The sequence below is a fragment of the Acinonyx jubatus genome, chromosome B4 (assembly GCF_027475565.1).
Source record: "Acinonyx jubatus isolate Ajub_Pintada_27869175 chromosome B4, VMU_Ajub_asm_v1.0, whole genome shotgun sequence".
Classification (NCBI taxonomy): Eukaryota; Metazoa; Chordata; class Mammalia; order Carnivora; family Felidae; genus Acinonyx; species Acinonyx jubatus.
Genome location: NC_069387.1, coordinates 119211152 through 119231683, shown reverse-complemented (window position 1 = coordinate 119231683; position 20532 = coordinate 119211152). Strand labels below are relative to the sequence as shown.

Sequence of the window (20532 nt, the reverse complement as noted above, 5' to 3'; positions counted from 1 at the left end):
ACTAAATAATTAGGAAGTAAGTTTATCATCTCTATGTTTCTTTACTCCTTTTGCGGGATGAATGGAGAGGACTCTAAGGATCCCACCCAGGATAGAGCCACAAAATAAAAGGAACCTGGGTACTTAAATGACCACATAGAAGGCTGACAACCAGAAACACCTGGTTGGGCTTCATGTGCATGGGTTCTATTAAACATCTAGGTTTTGTTTTTTTGTGTATTTTGGCAATTAACTTTAGTCATCCTGATACAGGTTTTTTTTGAAAGTATAACCATGGTAAACATTTTGCAAATAGGAAGAAAAAACCCACTGAGTTTCTATTTTTTGTCACCTTCTTAAGGCATTTAGAGAGTCTTATGCAGGAAAATCTCTCCTTTAAGCTGCATACCTTGGGTTCCATAACAGGGTTGAAATACTATACTATTTAGTCACTGTACAGTAAAAATTTATTACATGTTAGGTACTATGTTTTATTTTCTAAAAAGTCTGTCCAGGTTGGTATTATTTTCATCATCCTATGAATAAGAAATCTGAGGTTGAAGAGGAGTCACATGGCTAGTAAATGACAGAACTGGGATTTGGCCCTAATATGCCTTTTTTTTTGTGTGTGTGGGGGGGAGCTTAAAACAGCAAATTTATTCTGTTACAGTTCTAGAGGTTAGAAGTTCAAAATCAGGTGTTGTCAGGGTTAGTTCCTACTGGAGGCTCTGAGGGAGAGCATCTTCTATGCCTCTCTTCTTAGTGCCTGGGTAATCTTTGGCATCCCTTGGCTTGTGAAGGCACTGTTCCAATCTCCCTGCCTGTCTTCATATGGCATTCTACCCTGTGTCTGTCTTTACATTTTCTCTTCTTGTAAAGACACCAGTCATACTGGGAATCCATTATGGCCTTCTCTTAACTTGATTATATCTTCAAAGACCCTATTTCCAAGTAAAGTCACTTGCACAGGTTCTGGGGGCTAGGACTTAAATATATCTTTTTGGAGAACACAATTCAACCCATAGCAGGGTTATTTGGGCTATCACAATGACTAGGAGCAAGTGACATTTAGGGTAAGAGCCAGGGGTGCTATCTGGTCCGTTAGCTAGAAGGTCACAGTCTAATCTGGGACTTCTAATTTCTATTGAATCAAGAAGAGCCAAAAAGAAAGCACTTTGCTGAAACCATAGGATCACTTTGCTGAAACAGTTATAAAAACCAAAGTACCATACCTCGGGTTATAGCTTTACTGTGAGAGCCTGGCATTAATCTCTATCCTTCCTGTAGATCTATTTTTTTCTTCTGTAGACCTGAAAAAACCCACATTTATTCCCAAAGCTGCTAGGGAAACATGCTACCAGTATTTGCCCTTTGGTAACATAACAGGTATACAGAGGCATAATTTGATTCTTCATTTTGAAAATTTCTACCCTGGAAGTCCAGAGGAGAATTGTGTCTAATGCCACAATATAATTATAAAGGCATGTTTACTTCTTTTTTGAGAAAAACAAGGGCTTAAACATCCTAGAGTCTAACTTCCTTCCTTAACTTGTCAAAAGATTATTATATATTTGTATAAAAACAAGAAATGAACTGTGGTCAGCAATAAAATTGGCAGTAGATAGGGAAAGGAAAGAATTATTTTTTATTTCAGAAAAGCGACCTTCTGTCTGATGACTCAAAGCATTTTCAGAAACCTGGTTAACGTGATTCTCTTCCTAGGAAATTAGAATGAACTTCCTTCATACACATAGTCATTTTTCTCCAAATTCTAATTTCCTTCTTTTTAAAAAGTGAAGTGGATAATACTAACAGATTTAATTATCTCTGTCCTTTATAACTTTCTGAGAATGTTCATTTGAAGAAGGTACAGAGGAGTTACAAGGATGCTTCCCAAGAATTTAGAAGTAGAGGAATGAGGTCATCTCCTGAGAACTTAACTCGTAAAATCTACACATATTGAATGAGCTTAGTGAGGAGTCACAAACTCAAATGCTAAAATGACCAGACCATTACAAAACCTACAAGAGTAAACCACACAATTGGGAGTGGTAGGGAATGAGACCAGTTGGAGTGTGTGTGCACCATATGAAGTGGTAGGTGTTCTTCAGTTTCCATTGACTACACTGTGGCTAGATTTTCAAATTTTTCAAAAGTTCAAGGATCTGGCCACAATGTTTCTTCATGTGAACTATCTCAGTTTCAAAGTAATACTTAATTTGTATATTTTTAAAATTGGTGACCGACCAGAGTATTTTTATCGGTTGCTAATTTGCAACATCTGAGGTGGGTCATTGGCAATAATAATGCAAGTGAGTGTAAACAAGTGACTAGAGAATTTGTGAAACTCCCCAACATACAAGATAAGGTTAATCTCAGAATCCAGGAAAAACAGGAACGTGACTATATTTTAAGAAGTTGAAGTTTAATTATTGGTATTAGAACCTTTCTGGAGAAAGTCAATGTATCCAGATAGTCAACCTGTAAGTTAAGAAAAACAAGGGTCTAAGAATATAAATTTTGCAGAGTTTGATCTAATGGAGGACATTAGAAGGGTGTCCTGACATAAACCAGTCTCTAGGGGTGTTTTTTGAAATGGAATAAAGATGACTAATTCAGCAGAAAAAAATAGTTCTTGTGTCCCTCTTCCATTGATTTAACAGTTATTAATTGCACTCTTTTGATGTGCCAGGGATTTTGCCAGCTGCACTGATTTCCAAGCTCAAACACCATATAATGATTAATCTAGCTTCCTAAGTATCCTGATACAGGAAGAAAATGCCCTAGATGGTCATTATAAAATAATATTCTCTATAATATACTTGCATTTTCATATTCTGGATAATGTACTAGTGCTTGCAGAGTTTATAAGAGGTGTCTGTTTGTCCAAGTGCAATTAGCTCTGGGTAGTCCAACAGTGTTTCTGAACTGGTAAAAATGAGGAGACACCATGGATAATGGCAGTTTTCCAAAGTAACCAAAATTCTCTGACGCCCTGCCTGAGTGTATGCTTCCCTTCTATAAAAAGCCATCAAGCTACAGGTGACAGCGATTTTTTGTTTCTACCCATTGGACTAACTGCTTCAATATAAGAAACAACTTTTTTCAGCACTGGACAGCAGATAGTGCAGCACTGTGATCTCTGAGAAAAAAATAAATGAGGTAAGCTTTAGGATGGCACCAGCTCATTGTTTGGAGGCCATTTTCAGGTGGAGGAACCCAAACAAAGCCTAGTGGTCTTACTGAGCTTGAGAGATTAGAGTGGAGAAAGTGAAGTGGCACGAGTTTGTGGGGCACAGTACCAGAGAGAAAGGAGCTGATATTGAAAGAAAGATCAAGGTATCAGCAATGAAGTCCCTTCTGCTCTTGACATGCATGGGGTGAAACTACATGACGTGGCTTGTTGGTAGATAAAGAATCCTCAGAATTCACAGAGGGCTAAAAGAAGTTTACCATCTCACTAGTCAGAGTACAGAGATGTTGCAACACATAGAATTTTATGAGAGGCCTCATAAAGGCTGTCTCCTAGTAGTGGGTCTCTGGATCTATCCTAACAAGCTAAAAACAAATCTCAAGAGAATCTAACTGGGATGCAAGTAAGTTAACTACATACCTGAATAAAGTCCAACGCTAAAGAAACACAACAAAAAAACAAAATTCAACACTTCTCAGTATTTAATAAAACCAACAGACAGGGGTGCCTGGGTGGCTCAGTTGGTTAAAAGTCTGACTCCTTCATTTTGGCTCAGGTCACGATCTCATGGTTCATGAGTTGCAGCCCGGCATTATTCCATCAATGTGGAGCCTGCTTGGGATTTTCTGTCTCCTTCTCCCTCTCCCCCTCACCCACTCACATATTCTCTCTACCCCCTCCTTCCCTTCTCTCTCTCTCTCTCAAAAATAAATGAACATTTAAAAAAATTTACCAGACATACAAATAAGCAGGAAAATAAAACCTATAAGCAGGAGAATATTCAATCAATCCCAGGGAAACAGCCCAGAACTGACAGAAATGATAGAACAAAGATGATAAAACAACTGTTATAAGTATACTTTGTCAAGAAGGGAGATGAAAACATGAACACAATGAGGAGACTAATACCAGGCATACAAAGACCCAACTGACTGAGATATGGGATGGAGAATCTAAGTTATGGAAAGAAAAATACACTGGATAGAATTAACAGATTGGACCGTTCAGAAGATTCAGTGAATCTTAGGACAAACCAATAGGAACAATCCAAAAAGTATAGACAACACAAAGAGTAAAAAAGACTGGAATATGTGAACAACGCATTAAGTGACCTGTAGGACAGTATTGAGTGGTCTAGCATACATTCACATAATCGGAGACTGTGACAATATGATTCTGGAAAAATTTAAAAATTTGATAAAAATTACAAAATTACTGATCCAAATTAAATGAACCCTAATTATAAGAAAGACAAAGAAAATGACACCAAAACACATCTCAATCAAATTCCTGAGAATAAAAAATAAAAATCTTTAAAGCAAATACAAAGGAGGAAAATCTTTTATAGAAAAAAAAAAAAAAAAGAATGTCAGCGACATCTTATAAAAGACTATGCAAGCCTTCATACGATGGAAAGGCATCCCTTAAGGCAATGTTTTTCAATCTGGACACAACTGACACTGTGTCAACTGTTTTGAAAATGTAAGTCATTATTCTACATCAAAACATTCCATATGTTAGTGGTACTTTAATCTTCACTTGTAGATGAGAATGCTGAGATAGAAGTGTCAGATGACTTTCCAAAAGAAACTCAAATAGGCCATGTGACTTCAGAAAAAGAAAGATTATAAATTTAGCAGTGTTTCTCAAACTCACCATCAACGATGTCTTAGAACATTTAATTCCTCCTTGAGGGTGGGGATTGTTGTTCTGTGCATTGTATGATGTTTAGCAGCATCCCTGGCCTCTATGCATTAGATCAAAATGCCAGTAGCACTCCCTTCTGTCAGTTGTGACAACCAAAAATGTGTCTGCACATTGTCTAATGTCTCTTGAGAGGCAAAAATAACTCCTAATTGAGAACATGTGCTCTAATGTATTTAAAGGTAAAAAGAAAACCCTTCCAACTTAGAATTTTACATCCAGCAAAGTATCTTTAAAAAGTTAAAATGAAGCAAAGATATTTTTAGACCTTAAAAATCAGAGAAAATTCATCACTAACAGCCTTGCATTATAAGAAACTTTAAAGGAAGTTCTTCAAGCAGAAGGAAATGACACCAGATGGAAATCTGGATTGATACAAACATAGGAAGATCACATAAAACAAGTAGGGGCTCCTGGGTGGCTCAGCTGGTTAAGTGTCCTACTCATGAATTTGGCTGAGGTTACGATCTCATGGTGTGTGAAACTGAGCCCTACATCAGGCTCCATGCTAATAGCATGGAGCCTGCTTGGGATTCTCTGTCTCCCTCTCTCTCTGGCCCTCTCCCACTCTCTCTCTCTCTCTCTCTCTCTCTCAAAACAAAAAATAATAAAAAAAACAAATAACTATATGGGTAAATAGAATTTTTTCCTCATTTCAATATCTTTAATAACTACCTGATGAAAGCAAAAATAATAACAATGTATCAAGAGGTTTATAATATGTAGAAGAAAAAATATAACAAGAATAGCAATAAGATGTAGGACAAAAATAGAAGTAAAATATATAGCAATAATACAAGGGACAGAAAATAAAAGGTAAAGTATACCTTTTTACAGTTCTTATACCACATGTGAAATAGCATTATACTATTTGAAAGTAGGCTGCTATAAATTAAAGGTGTATATTATAAATCCTTGAATAACCATTATAAGATTAAAACAAGTATAGCTAATAAATCAACAGAGACAAAACTAAATCATGAAAATATCTAATTAATTAAAAAGGAGAGAAAAAGAAAATAAAACAAAGGCTCATTAAACACATATAAATCAAATAAAAAGAAGGCATATTTAAACTAAATGTATTCATAATTATATTAAATGTAAATGGCATTAAAACTCTAATGAAAAAGCTGAGATTATTGGATTGGATAAAAAGTAAGACCTGTCTATATTTGATTTGATTTTTTATTTTTTAAAATTTACATCCAAATTAGTTAGCATATAGTGCAACAATGATTTCAGGAGTAGATTCCTTAATGCCCCTTACCCATTTAGCCCATTCCCCCTCTCACAACCCCTCTAGTAACCCTCAGTTTATTCTCCATATTTATGGGTCTCTTCTGTTTTGTCCCCCTCCCTGTTTTTATATTATTTTTTTCCCTTCCCTTATGTTCATATGTTTTGTCTCTTAAAGTCCTCATATGAGTGAAGATTTTTGAGTAAGACCTGTCTGTAAAAATAACACTGCAAATATAAAGACAGAGATAGGTAAATGTAAAGAAAATAAAAATATACCATACAAACTCAATTTAAGAAAGCCTAGGATGGCAATATTAATAGCAAAGTATACTTGAAAATAAGAAATACTATCAGGAATAATGAGGGAAATTACATAATGACTACGGGGCTTCAAGTAAACATAAAAATCCTATATTTAAAACACATGAAACAAAATCTGATATAACTGAGAGGCAAACTAGATAAATCCACAAATAAATTTAGAATTAGTATAAATGTAGAAGACTAAAACAAGACTAATCACCCAAGTGGACCCAAACAAAACTTACAGAATGTACAACTTAACAACAGCATAAAATGTAGTCTTTTCAAATGTGCAGGGGACATTTGCTGAGATACTATACTGTGGGCTATAAAACAAATCTCAGTAAATGTAGAAGGATTTAAATAATACAAGATATGTTCTCTTAATTAAACTAGAAATCAATAGCAAGCAGATACCTAGAAAATCTCCCAAATATTTGGTAAGTAAACTATATACATCTATATAACTCATGGATCAAAGAGAAAGTCAGAAGGGAAATTAGAAAATATTCTTAATTCACAAAAAATGAAAATACAATGTGGAGGATGCAACTAAGGCAGTACTTAGAGGAAATTTATAGCATTAAACTCTTATATTTGAAAAGAAGAAAGGTCTTACATCAACAAACTAGGCATTCACCTTAAGAAATTAAAAAAGAAGAGGAAACTAAACCCAAAGTAAGCATGAGAAATGTAAGATAACAGCATAAATAAAAAAAAAATAAAAACAATATAAAGACATCACTAACATTGAAAAGGTTCATTAAAAGATGAATATAATTGATAAACTTCTACACAGAATGAACAGGAAAACAAAAAAGACATGAACTACAATTTCAGGAATGAACAAAATGTAGCACAAAAGATCCTACTGAAGGTAAAATATAAGAAATTATTAAGAACACATTTATGCCAATAAATTTGCAAGCTTAGATAAAATTACAGAGTCCTTGAAGACAGGAAGAAGTAGATAATCTAAAGAGCTCTCTATCTGTTAAGGAGATTACGTTCATATTAAACATTTTCCTGCAAAGAAAACTCTAGGCCCAAGTGGCTTTACTGGTGAATTCTATCAAACATATAAGAAGTATTATCATTTTTATATACACCTCTCCACAAACAGAAGAAAGGACACTTCTTAATTCACTCTTTGAGGCCAACATTACCTCAAAACTAAAAAATACACTGGAATAAAATTAAAGACAACACTTACAAAAATAGATGCAAAAATCTTAAAAATATTTTAGCAAATCAAATACAGTAATATAGAAAAAAAGATAATACAGTTGACCCTTGAACAATATGGATATGAACTGTGTGGGTTCACTTATACATGGGGTTTTTTTTTAATACCATACAGTACTCTAAATTTTTTTTCTATTGCTTATGATTTTTTTATTTGAAAAAAAATTTTTTAATGTTTATTTATTTTTGAGAGAGAGACAGAGTGCAAGCAGGGGAGAGGCAGAGAAGGAGGGAGACACAGAATCCGAAGCAGGCTCCAGGTTCTGAGCTCTCAGCACAGAGCCCAATGTGGGGTCCAAACTCATGAACCGTGAGATCATGACCTGGGCTGAAGTTGGAGGCTTAACCAACTGAGCCACCCAGGCACCTCATTTCCTTATGATTTTTAAATAATGTTTTCTTTCTCTAGCTTACATTATTGTAAGAATACAGTATATAACACATATAACATACAAAATTATTTATGTTTCTGTTATTGGTAAAGCTTCCAATCAACAGTAGCTATTAGTAAAGTTTTTGGGGAGTCAAAGATTTTCAACTGCATGGAGGTTGGTAAACCTAATCTCCACACTGTCAAGAGTCAACTATATATACAATAAAATAGGTTTATGCTAGGAATTCAATATCATTGTAGGTTTTGAAAGTGAATCAATTTAATGAATATATTAACTACCTTTTAAGAAACAGAATTATTGGGGCATCTGGGTGGCTCAGTCAGTTAAGCGGCCAACTTCTGCTCAGGCTTCATTATCTCATGGCTCAAAGGCTCATGAGTTCAAGCCCCACATCAGGCTCTGTGCTGACAGCCCAGAGCCTGGAGCCTGTTGCAGATTCTTTGTCCCCCTCTCTCTCTCTGCCCCTCTCCTGCTCATGCTGTGTGTGTCTCTCTCTCTCAAAAATAAATAAACATTAAAAAAATTTAAAAAAGGATTATCTTATTAATACAGATGACAACTTTTAACAAAACTCAATACCCATTCATGATAAAATTCTTCAGCTTGACAAAGGTATTTACAAAAACTTATATTTTCTAGCATACTTAATAGTATAACACTTAATGCTTTTCCCCCCAACACAGAACAAAAAAAGGGTGTCTGATATCACAACTTCTATCTAACATTATTCTGTCACTGTAATATGGCAAGAAAAAATTAAACCCATATGGGTTTGAAAAGAAGAAACAAAATTTTATTTATTTATAAATATCATAATCATCTATATTGAAAATCCTAAGGAATCTACAAAAAAGTAGCTTTACAAGTGAGTTTAGACAGGTCATAAGATATGAGATAAATATACAAAAGTCAATTGTATTTCTACAGAGTAGCAATGAACAACTGGAAATTAACATTATAGAAATGAAACTATTTATAAAAAATAAAGGAATATTAAATACATAGGGATAAATTTAACAAAATATCCAAAACCGCACATTGAAAACAGTACAAAATTGCAGAGAAATTACAGATCATTTAAATAAATAATGTTCACAGACAGACATATTTGATACTGAGTTTTTCAACCTTCCCAAAATGATCTCTTGATTCAACTCCACCACAGTCAAACTATCAGCATCTTTTCTGGTAGTAACCGACAAGTTGATTCTAAAATATAAATGGAAATGCACAGTCCCTAATATAGCCAGAACAATTTTTAAAAAGAATAACACTTCAAGGCTTACTATGCTATAATAAGTGTTATTGCCATTAAAGTACACATATTCCAACAAACAAAAGCCAAGGACTAGACAGAATTCTACCAGATATCTAAAGAAAAATACTACTCCTTTTCAAAATTCTTCCAAAAATAGAAGAGGAGATATCATTTCTAAATTCATTTTGTGAGGCTAGAATTATTATGATACCAAAACCAGACAAGGATGCCACAACAAAAGGCCAATATCCTGATAAATACAGATGCAAAAGTCCTCAACAAAATACATTTGTTCTGGAAACAAGCTTGTAATCCAAAGCACCTGTATTTCAACGCAAAGTTCAATAACCGTTGATTCAGTTGTGATCATGTGATGTTCCGCATCACGTACTATTTGTATTGCAACACCTCGCTCATTAATCAAGTTAAAATTTGTTAGAAATGCTTGCTTGTCTTGTGGAGCACTCGCAGAACAAGTTACTCGCAATCCAAGGTTTTAATGATTAGCAAACCACTGGTGTTATATATGTTAGTGATAAATCCCTAAATTCTACTCCTGAAACTGATATTACACTATATGTTAAGTAACTGGAATTTAAATAAAAACTTAAAAAAATAGAAAAAGTAAAAAAAATATATTAGAAAATTAAATTCAGTGTGACACTAAAATGATCATTCACTAGGATCAAGTGGGATTTATTCCAGGGATGCAAGGAGGTTCAACATCCATAAATCAGTCAACATGATAGACCACATTAACGAAATGAATGATACAAATCATATGATCCTCTCAATAGACACAGAGAAAGCATCTGAAAAAATTCAATATCAATTTATGATAAAAATTCTCAACAAAGTGGGTATAAAGGGAATGCACCTCAACATATTAAAGGTCATGTATGACAAGCCTACAACTAATATTATGCTCAGTGGTGAAAAGCTGGAAGCTTTTCCTCTAACACCAGGAACAAGACAAGGATGCCTACTCTCACCACTTCTATCAACACAGTACTGGAAGTCTTAGCCACAGCAGTTACGCAAGAAAGAGAAATACGAAGCATCCAAATTAAAAAGGAAGAAGTAAAACTGTCACTACTTGCAGATAACATGATGTAATGTATAGAAAACCCTAAAGACTCCAGTAAAACAACTGTTAACCAAAAACCATTAATAAACAAATTCAGTAAAGTTTCAGGACACAAAAAAAAGAAACATAAAAAATTTATATAATACATAATTGCATCAAAAAGAATAAAATAGCTAGAAATACATATATCCAAGGAGTTTGAAAGACCTATACACTGAAAACTATAAGACATTGATGAAATAAATTGAATAAGATACAATTAAATGGAAAGATATTCTGTGCCCATGGATTGGAAGAATATTGTTAAAATACCCATAACCTACAGATTCAGTGCAATTCATATCAAAATTCCAATGGCATTTTTTCACAAAAACAGAAAAAGCAATCCTAAAATTTTATGGAACCAAAATAGACCCTAAATTGTCAAAGCAATCTTGAGAAAGAAGAACAGTTATGGAGGCATCACTCTCCCTGACAGAACCACATAAAGAACCTTTGAATTTTCATTTAAATAAGTTTATGATCTCATTTATACATAGAGTCTAAACACAGACAAACAAACAAACAAAACCTCTAAGCTCAGAGATACAGAGACCAGAGTGTGGTGAGGTGGCGGCTGAGGCTGGGTGAAATGGGTGAATGTGGTCAAAAGGTACCTATTTCCAACTATAAAATAAATGTCAAATAAAAGAACAAACTACTTACGTATGCTGACATGTTGTTACATAAACTAATTTCAATCACATTAAGCTTAATGAACAAAGCCAGACACAAAATGCTAAATTGTGAATGATTCTATTTGCATGAGATTCTAAAACAGGTGAAAGTACAGTGGTAGAAAGCAGGTTAGAGGTTGCCAAGGGTCTCAATGCAAAGTCATGGGGAAACTTTCTGGAGGATGAGAATGTTCTATATCATCATTATGGTGATGGTTACTATATACATTTGACATAACTTGTCAAATTGTACACTTAAAATTGCTGGGGGGGTGCCTGGGTGGCTCAGTCTATTGTGTCTGACTCTTGATATCTGCTCAGGTTGTGATCACATAGTTTGTGGGTTTGGGCCCCATGTTGGGCTCTGTGCTGACAGCATGGAGCCGCTTGGGATTCTCTCTCTCCCTCTCTCTCTCTCATTGCTCCTCCCCCACTCTTTTGATCTTTCTCAAAAATAAATGAATAAACTTCAAAAAAAAGAAACGTGAAATGTCTGACCAATATTTAAAAAAACAAAATAAAACTGCTAGATTTTATGTAAATTATACCTAAACAAAAGCTGACAAAAACTTCTCATAATCCCGTCACATGGAGAAAATCACCATTACTATTATGACATAATTTGTTTTCATTAGTATTTAATATACCTGAAATCACATTTATCTGTATACTTAATATATATTTACCAGTTTTTAAAATATAATCTTTGTGCTCTATTACCTACTTTGAAAGACTAGTTTTTAGTGGCTGCTTATAATTTTGTAATTCATTCTTCTATCATTGGATATTTATTTTGCATATCATAAATAACTAAAACTAGGAAAACACATTTATGTATAAGGTTTTTACTCTGTAATTTAGATCTTTTCTAAAGACCAATTCTGCATAATATTTGGACTGAACACTGGAACAGCCTTCTAAGTGGCCTACCTGCTACCTACTGGTCCCCACTTTCACTCCTCCCATGCTGTTGCCAGGGTTACTTCCCAAATACAACTGATGACATCACTCTCCAGTTTATAACTTCAGTTGGCCTTCTGTTGCCTATAGGGTGAAGTCATGGTTCCCTGTTGCAGCACAAATGTCCTACAATAAGTAAACCTCAGCCCCCAACATACTGTCTGTTAGGGGTTGAATTGTGCCTTTCATAAAAGAGATGTTGATGTTTTAACCTCAAAATGTGACCTTATTTGGAAATAAGGTAACTGCAGACTAACTAGTTAAGATGAAATCATACTGGAGTAGGGTAGGCTCTTAATCCAATGCATTTTAGTGTCCTTATAAGAAGACTGCCCTGTGAAGACACAGAGACACAGGGAGAATACAGGTGAAAATGGAGACAGAGATTCAAGTGATGCATCTACAAACCAAGGAGTGTCAAGGATTGCTGGCTGTCACAAGAATTTAGGAGAAATACATGGGACAGATGCCCCCTCAGAGCCCTCGAAAAGAAATGACTCTTTTTATACCTTAATTTTTTACTTTGAGCCTGCAGAACAGTGAGAGAATAAATTTCAGTTGTTTTAAGCCATCCAGTTTGTGGCACTTTGTTACAGCACTCTAGGAAACTAATACATACTATATGTTCCTATCGCACTGAACATCCTCTCTTTTCAGAGCTTTGCCCACACTGTTCTCAGTTCAGAATATTTTCTACACCTCCCTCCAACCCCTCTCCTTTGCCTGGCAAATTTAAGACTTGGTTTCAGGATCTCCTTTTGTATAAAACCTTCTCTGCGCTTCCATTTTGCTTCAGGAAGTTGGCAGCATGGACCCTCATTGTCCGATTGTAAACTGTACTTAATATCGTACGTTATAATTACCAATCTCAATACACTATGAAATTTTTGACAGCTGAGATCACATTTTACTCATTTTTGTACTCCCATTGTCAAGTGATAGTGAGAATGTATTGTCTGGTGAGTAATGAAATCTTAATATATCCTATCAAAGGTACATGACATGATATACAAACTTTAGAATGACTTGAAATAGGCAGACCAGATCTGGTTTAAAATCTAGACTCCACCACTTAGCAGTTACTGGGTAATCTTGGTCAAGTTGCATAACCTCTCTGAACCTCAATATGTTCATCTATAAAACTGGAGCCGTAATTTCTTTCTGGTGGGTTAGGAGAAATTGATGAGGTGTCATAGGTGATTATACCTACACACCTAATAGGTATTCAGTAAATGTATACCATTTTTTTGAAAATGCAACCACTATTTTTTTTTGTTGGACATATAGGTAAGACTATAAAGATAAAATTGCTGTAAATATCTACAAATAAAAGGAAATTATTATAAAATTTATTTTAAAAATAAGACATACTTCACTAACAAATTTTTGACAGAAGCATTTATTTATTTTTTTTTAACTTTTTTTTTTTAACGTTTATTTATTTTTGGGACAGAGAGAGACAGAGCATGAACGGGGGAGGGGCAGAGAGAGAGGGCGACACAGAATCGGAAACAGGCTCCAGGCTCTGAGCCATCAGCCCAGAGCCTGACGCGGGGCTCGAACTCACGGACCACGAGATCGTGACCTGGCTAAAGTCGGACGCTTAACCGACTGCGCCACCCAGGCGCCCCTTGACAGAAGCATTTAAAGAATCTTTGAATTTCCATTAAAATAACCACAATTCCGGTATTCTGTTTTGGAGAACACTAAGGACCTTGATTTATTTACTGAGGGCAAATAAATTTTTGGCAATGAAAGTAAAAAGAAAAAAAAGAAAAATGATTTTAAAAAACCCAAAAATGAAGAAAAGAGAAATATAATCTGCTTCCTGACAAGTCTCTGCCAACATCTAGTTCCCTAGTGACTCATTTTCCCCCCTAGGGAGAGAAGCTAATTTAGGCCATAATTGTTCTGTTTCTTCAATCTTTCTGCACAAAAATGAGCACTGAGGAAAGAGCGACACTGTGGTTCAAGCCCAGAGCTGTAGGCTCACAGTGTACCTTGAGGGTCCCCGGGAGGCCCTGCTATCACAAAGGTAGTGGGGTTCTGTAAAGCTTTTTAACCCCACACAAAGGCCCTTCCCAGCTGCTGCAGAATGATTCTAAATGGAGCCCTATTGTTTCTGTCGTGAACACACAAAGCAAAGGGCAACAAAATAAACACATCAGCCCCATCCTTTACAGGTCTTGTAAACCACTTATATCTATTCTCAGCATCTCTGCATCTAGCAGTTTCCCAAAAATAAAGTGCATTTGTTTTCTTAAATGTAAGTTGTCAGTCATAAAGGATACGCCTGACACCACTAAGCTGAGCTCCATTAGAAGTGACACACTTTTATGGAACATCACCGTCTCAAAGCAGTATAAATGGGGCTTGGGAGGAGTTTAACAGTCCTTTATCATAAAGTTTATATCTCTGAAGCAGAAGCAAACAGGGCTACAAATAGTACATGATCTAGCAATAGACTGTAGAAGCTAAGAGTGCCCTGTTTAACTCCTGGGTTTGCCACTTTCTAGCTACTACCCCAGTTCCCTCATCTATCACATGAGGATAATAACAGTACCTTCCTCAAATGCTGCTATAAAAATTAACTGAGAGGATACTGTAAAATTCTTAGGATGGTGTCCAGCACATAGGAAACCAACAAGTGTGTGCTATTATTATAGCTGTTATTATTGGCCATTCCAGATTTCTGCGAAAAACATCTACAAAGAAACACCTGGGGTAAGTCATTCTTCTTCTCAAATGATTACATTTCTGGGAACCATCCAATATTTAAGCAGTAAGTTGTCAACTAAGACAAAGCAATTCAGACAATGAATTATTCCAGGCTTGCCTTGCCTGAAGTGGTCCTAAAATGTTCGCTTCTTCCCAAAGGTTATTACAATACATCTATCAGATTCTTACTGGGTACCCTCCAAAGCCCAAGGATTGTCAAATCTCCAATCCACCCACTTGGAACTCAGAAGTTTCTCAGCTTCGTGTTCCAGAAAGCCACCCCCAATCAACTGAAGTTAGTAGGGATAAAATACACATATTTGTTATCACCAGCATAAGGCATTCCAACTTGCAAAGAAGGGATGCAATCCCCTTTATAATGGTGGTACTGTGTGAGGGGTAGAGGAGATGACGACCTCTGCACTTTAGACAAACATTTTAATACCCCAGAACTTTACTTCTCTATAGTCTCAGTGGATAAACTAGGAGAAGAAAACATCATTTCAGTAAAAATTGGTGAAATACTAAAGTAGGTAATGTATATTTACGTATTAATTCTTCCAGAAAATTACTCTCTATGCAGAAGAATTAACTCATTACATAGTAGACTCATGGCCCAAAGCAGAGCAGACCAGTGGATATGCCAGGGACAGATTATAGGTGTGCATGAGGTAATAATCCCTTCAAACCTTCAGGCAGGTAAGGTGCTGAGGGAAGTATTATCCCTGGCCATGAGCAGACTCATTCATGTACATCAGGATGCTGTGCAAATAGTATTTCATATGTGTGCCACAACTGAAAAAGTTTGAGAACTCCTGGTTTAATAAATGAAGACATTTTGTAAAGTATCCTCATTTGTAACTATGGCATAGCTTAAGCACTGGATGGCTTATTATACTTCCTGATCATGGTTACCAATTCAAGTATATTCTAGAAAAACCAGATATACAATTCTTGATCTAAGAGTTCAGTCCCATAACCAAAATTCTGTTATGATTAGATTCTTTTGTTTGCAAGGGACAGAGATGTACTAAGGGGTAGAACAAATAATGAGGGCTTTTCACAAAGCCCTCCCTGTCAAGGGAGGCAGGAATCCCATGGGGATTAAAAGACTGAGCCTATTCAGAGACTGGATACAGAAGCCAGCAGTTCAAGAGACTTCAGCCATAGGAGATCCTAGGTCTTTACCCTGATACTCCACTAATAACACAGCTTGGCTATATTCTCCCTGTTTCTCTTTGGGGGATTGTCTTGCATTTCCTCCTAGTTGGCTACCAGTTAGCTTCTGGACTCTTTGCTTTCTATCGTTTCCTCTAGCACTTTGCTTTTGCTTATTCCAAGGTTCTGATTTCTCATAACTTCAACATGCTCATAATTCTTCCTACTTCCACCTTATGTTCAATCTCAATTTCCTTCTTCCTCCCTCCCCCCTGACCTTTCTGCACATTTCAGTGTCAATTCCTATAGCTAACTCCCTGTCTCTCTCCACATTTTTCAATCCATATTCTTTAGAATAAGACTGTGGGTGACCTTGCTAGTTCCTCTTTGGACAGAACTTCAGGTCTTCTGCCAGGCCACTTACTAACCTATGGGTTTTGGGTCCAATGCCCACTGACAGAGGGGCTAGAGTCACAGGTTTAAAAATATATCCCTTCAGGGGGCCTGGGTGGCTCAGTTGGTTAAGTGTCTGACTTTGGCTCAGGTCACAATCTCGCAGTTTGTGGGTTCAAGCCCTGTGTCAGGCTCTGTGCGGACAGCTTGGAGCCTGAAGCATGCTTCAGATTCTGTGTCCCCCCCCTCTCTGCCCCCCACCTGCTCTCTCTTTCAAAAATAAATAAACATTAAAAAATTTAAAAAAAAATATGTCCCTTCAACAGATATGTACTGGGAGAGACAATTTTTTCTTTGAATATCTCTAGGTAGGGAAAACAGAATATATCTAGAACAAGTCTCCTCAAGAGAACAAAGCTTTTGTATTTCCAGTTGTCAAAGAGACTATTTAAATACATTCCTTGTCTTATAAAGAAACTGTTTTGATAATTTGCTTCTCTTTCCCTTCTCTTTTCTTTTTCCCATCCATCCATCCATCCAACAAATATGAATCTCTGTCTTCAAAAGAAATGTATGAATCTTCAATCACTATAATGATCCTTGAGGAACATGAACCTACTAAGGGAAATAATGTGTGTATGCAGCTCATTTTAAGTGTCCAAAGAAGGCTAGAATTCAGTCAAATGTTGTGAAGTTCAAAGGAGGAAGATGACAATTCAGTTAGCCTCTGAAAGATGGAGAAGATCTGATATTCATTCCAGACACAAGGAACAACATGAGCCTAAGTCTTGAGTTAGCAGAGTTTTGTAACATCAAAACTGAGATTCTGGAATTTTAATTTCTAGAAGAAATGCATACAAATTGTGAAAAATTCAAACCAAATTGAAAACATATAGTGTAAAAACCTGTCTTTCATCACTGCTCACTTACCCTTTCCCTTACCCATCACTGCTCACTTAACCTCTCTCCAAAGATAACCACAATTGTTTATTATGAATCTGCCCAGACTCTTCTATACTACCAAATTAAAACTTTATAATGATTTCATGAGAAAGATACTATGAAACTCATTTTACAAAGAAGTAGGTAAAGTACTTTCTTTGGGTTAAGAAAATATTTAAGTGAATGTTCCATCACATCTTGTTATTATGGAGCTGTTGACTTAAACTGATATAGAAGGACTCAATTCAGCTTTATAAGGAGCTCCGTTTATAGGGGGTCTTTTTAACCAGAACTGAAAGAAACCCAGAGGTGGGTACTCATACATTAGCTGGATGAAATGATTCCACTCACAGCAGAAAGTCCGATATATACTTCTGCGAGTACTTAGATCTCACTAGAATTTTTGAATATTACAAGCTTTATTTTTGTCTCCAACAGAAGGTGAATTTTATGTTAATAATGAAATGTTGATGAAAATCTTGACGGTGTAAGAGAAATCAGACATATTTCTTCTCTATAACATTATTTTTTAAATAAATAAATGAATTATTTATCAGCTTGTGTCTAATAGAATGGCCAACTGAATTTATGCAAGCTTCTTCCTTTCACATCCACAGGACAAAGTCAGATTTCTGAAGGAACATATTATAAAGCATATAAGGGGAACTCAAGTTACATGGATGCAGGACACTTACCCCAGACTGCCATGAAAACAGCAAAGAATACAGTAGCTCCGTTGTCAAAGAGGTGAGTTACCTGGGAACATTATGAATCATAGTTAAACTAGTTTCTCATATACTATATTTCAATTCACATTTGTTTCAATCCTATACAAATAAATGAATTTTGCAGGGTTTCTTTGGGAGATACTCATTTTGGATCATAATCAAGAAGGGAGTTCCTCCTACTGAGAAGTAGTTTGGATATGCAAAAGAGAATCTGTACCCTGTATATGGGTATCATCTAGTTGGAAATTAATTAGCAGCCCCAAGAGTGCTAAGAATTTTCTTTTGTACACCATAAAAACTATTATATGTGCACATATGTATATGGAAAATTTATATTTAAGACCAGAAAGGTGTGATTATTGCTGCATTAAAGTCTTCTGATTTCTATTTTTAATGCCTCATTTATTCACTTTGGAAACATGGATATTTTGTTTGTGTAGTTTTGGGCAAACATTTTTCTGGGTTGCCCTCTGGATTTTAATATTACAAAGAAGAGAGAGCAGACCATTAACAAAATCCACTTCCACCTTTATTAAAGCCTTGGGTAATCATTGTATTTATCTATTACACACAACACAAATACTTTATCTAGCAAATACTTTATTGCTAGAATAATATATTCTATCACAAATACCACAGCACAAAGCAAAGATATTTGTCTTGCAAAACTGCTATGCTCATTTCCACCTCCAGGATAAATCACACCAATGTCATGCCAAATTGAAATGATGACTGATACATTCATAAAGCATAACCTTTTTTGGGGTGCTTTATAGCTCTGTATAAAATATAGTTTACTGTTCCTTGGAGAATGCCCCAACTATAAACAGGTCTTTTCCTGTTATATCATATTGTGAAGTATTTCAAAATTTTCCAAAAGTTTATGCTTTCTTTTTTCTTTGAACATAGGCGAGATGAGCAGCATTCAAATACTTAATGTAGACAAAAGGCAAAAGCCATTTTATTCATACACCAGAGGGACTGTTAAGTTGTATATTGCATATTGTATAATGCACTGAGAACTAAATCAAACTTGAGAGTTCCAGTTATATGCGGCTGGTCTGTGCTATTAGGGTATTTATAGGGAGTTGGTGGAAGTTGTAGCCTGCACCATCAGTGTAGATTCTGGAATGAATTGTGGTGGTCATTGTTTTTGGCTGCTCACATGATCTTTCCTCCCTTCTCCTGGTAATAGATCTTTCTCATGTAGGTCACTAGGGGGCATGTGGTTGAAACAGAACCAAATAGAGTCCCTCCCTGGGACTGGATGTACAAACATGTGGAGAGAGACATTTTTCGGCTGCAGTTATTTGGGAACATGTGAATCAGGAGGGGTGAGTTAATATCGACTTCTGGTTCCTACTAAAATATGTTAAGATAGACTGATGCCTCCCTCTGCCAAAATCAACCCTGGAGAAGCAAGATAGTAGATTCAGGGAACTAACAAAACACAAAAACAAACAAAGACTCTGAGAAACCCCAGGGGAGATGGAAAGTTGCCTTGAGTTGGCGTGTGTGTGTGTGTGTGTGTGTGTGTGTGTGTGTGTGTGTAGGTTGTAGTATATGGTGGTATATGGAGACAGTTAGTGGCAGTTCCCAAACAGCGTGGGAGCTCAGCTTGGAGAAATACATAATTTCTACTCCAGCCTCTCCCTTCACAGTCCCTGGACAGTTAGTTTCCCCCATCAAATCACCTGCAACAGGGAGGACAAGCTGCAGGTGTTGGTTCTTGGGGTAATATAAGGGTGCTCAGAGTTCTGCCTGGTTGAGGAGATGAGGAGGTGCTCCCTGGCCAGCTGTCCTTACGCATTCTCTCCTCAGTCCATTCCTCTTAAACTCCAGGGCTAGTGGATAACAATCAAGGGAGAGTGGCTCCGCCCAATTCTCTTTTGTTCTAGGAAGGCTTAAAAAAGAAACTCTGACCAAAAAGTCCTCTGGAAAAGTGCAGCGCATAGTGGTGCCTAGGACACATTGTCCTCTCCTTCTGTAAAATCGCCAGGACTGACAGCTGAGTGCTTGTCCTATGACCGTTACCCAAAGTAGTTGACACCTCCAAGAGACAAACATGCACAGGCCAAAACAATGAAGTATTTGGAGAAGACATCTGCCTCCAAAGAATTCCAAACTAGACAACATACAGGTTCTGAAAGAGACATTCTGTAATGGCAGACCAAGAATTTTTATAAAAATATGCCTAAGGAGATAAAGAAAGGAAGATATAGGCCTTGTGTTGTGGCAGTCAGCAGCCACCTTCTTGAGCATGTGATGAGAACTTGTCTGCAAAACGAACATGTAGACAGGTAGCTGAAAAGAGACATCTGGGGGCCTGGAGGCCAAGTTCTGGGCTGTGAGGGCTTTCTTCCCAGACAGTGTGGGCTTCCAGTATCTTTTCCAGTGAAACAAGCCAATAAGTCCTTTCTGCTGACCTTGCGAATGTAAAGGTTGAGAATGAAGCATTCCTGACCAGCAGAACAGCCATTGATTACATTGGATCGGGACTCTGATTTGATC

General features: G+C 36.3%; 1 protein-coding gene across 7 annotated transcripts in view; it reads right to left on the bottom strand.

Moving 5' to 3' along the window:
* Positions 1 to 20532, bottom strand: part of ANO4 (anoctamin 4) — a 412471-nt gene that overhangs the window by 68426 nt on the left and 323513 nt on the right. For all 7 annotated transcript variants that reach the window (XM_027071002.2, XM_027071003.2, XM_027071004.2 and 4 more), the window contains one exon: positions 17989 to 18049. In XM_027071002.2, coding sequence (XP_026926803.1) covers positions 17989 to 18049 — 61 coding nt within the window. The remainder of the gene's footprint in view (positions 1 to 17988; positions 18050 to 20532) is intronic.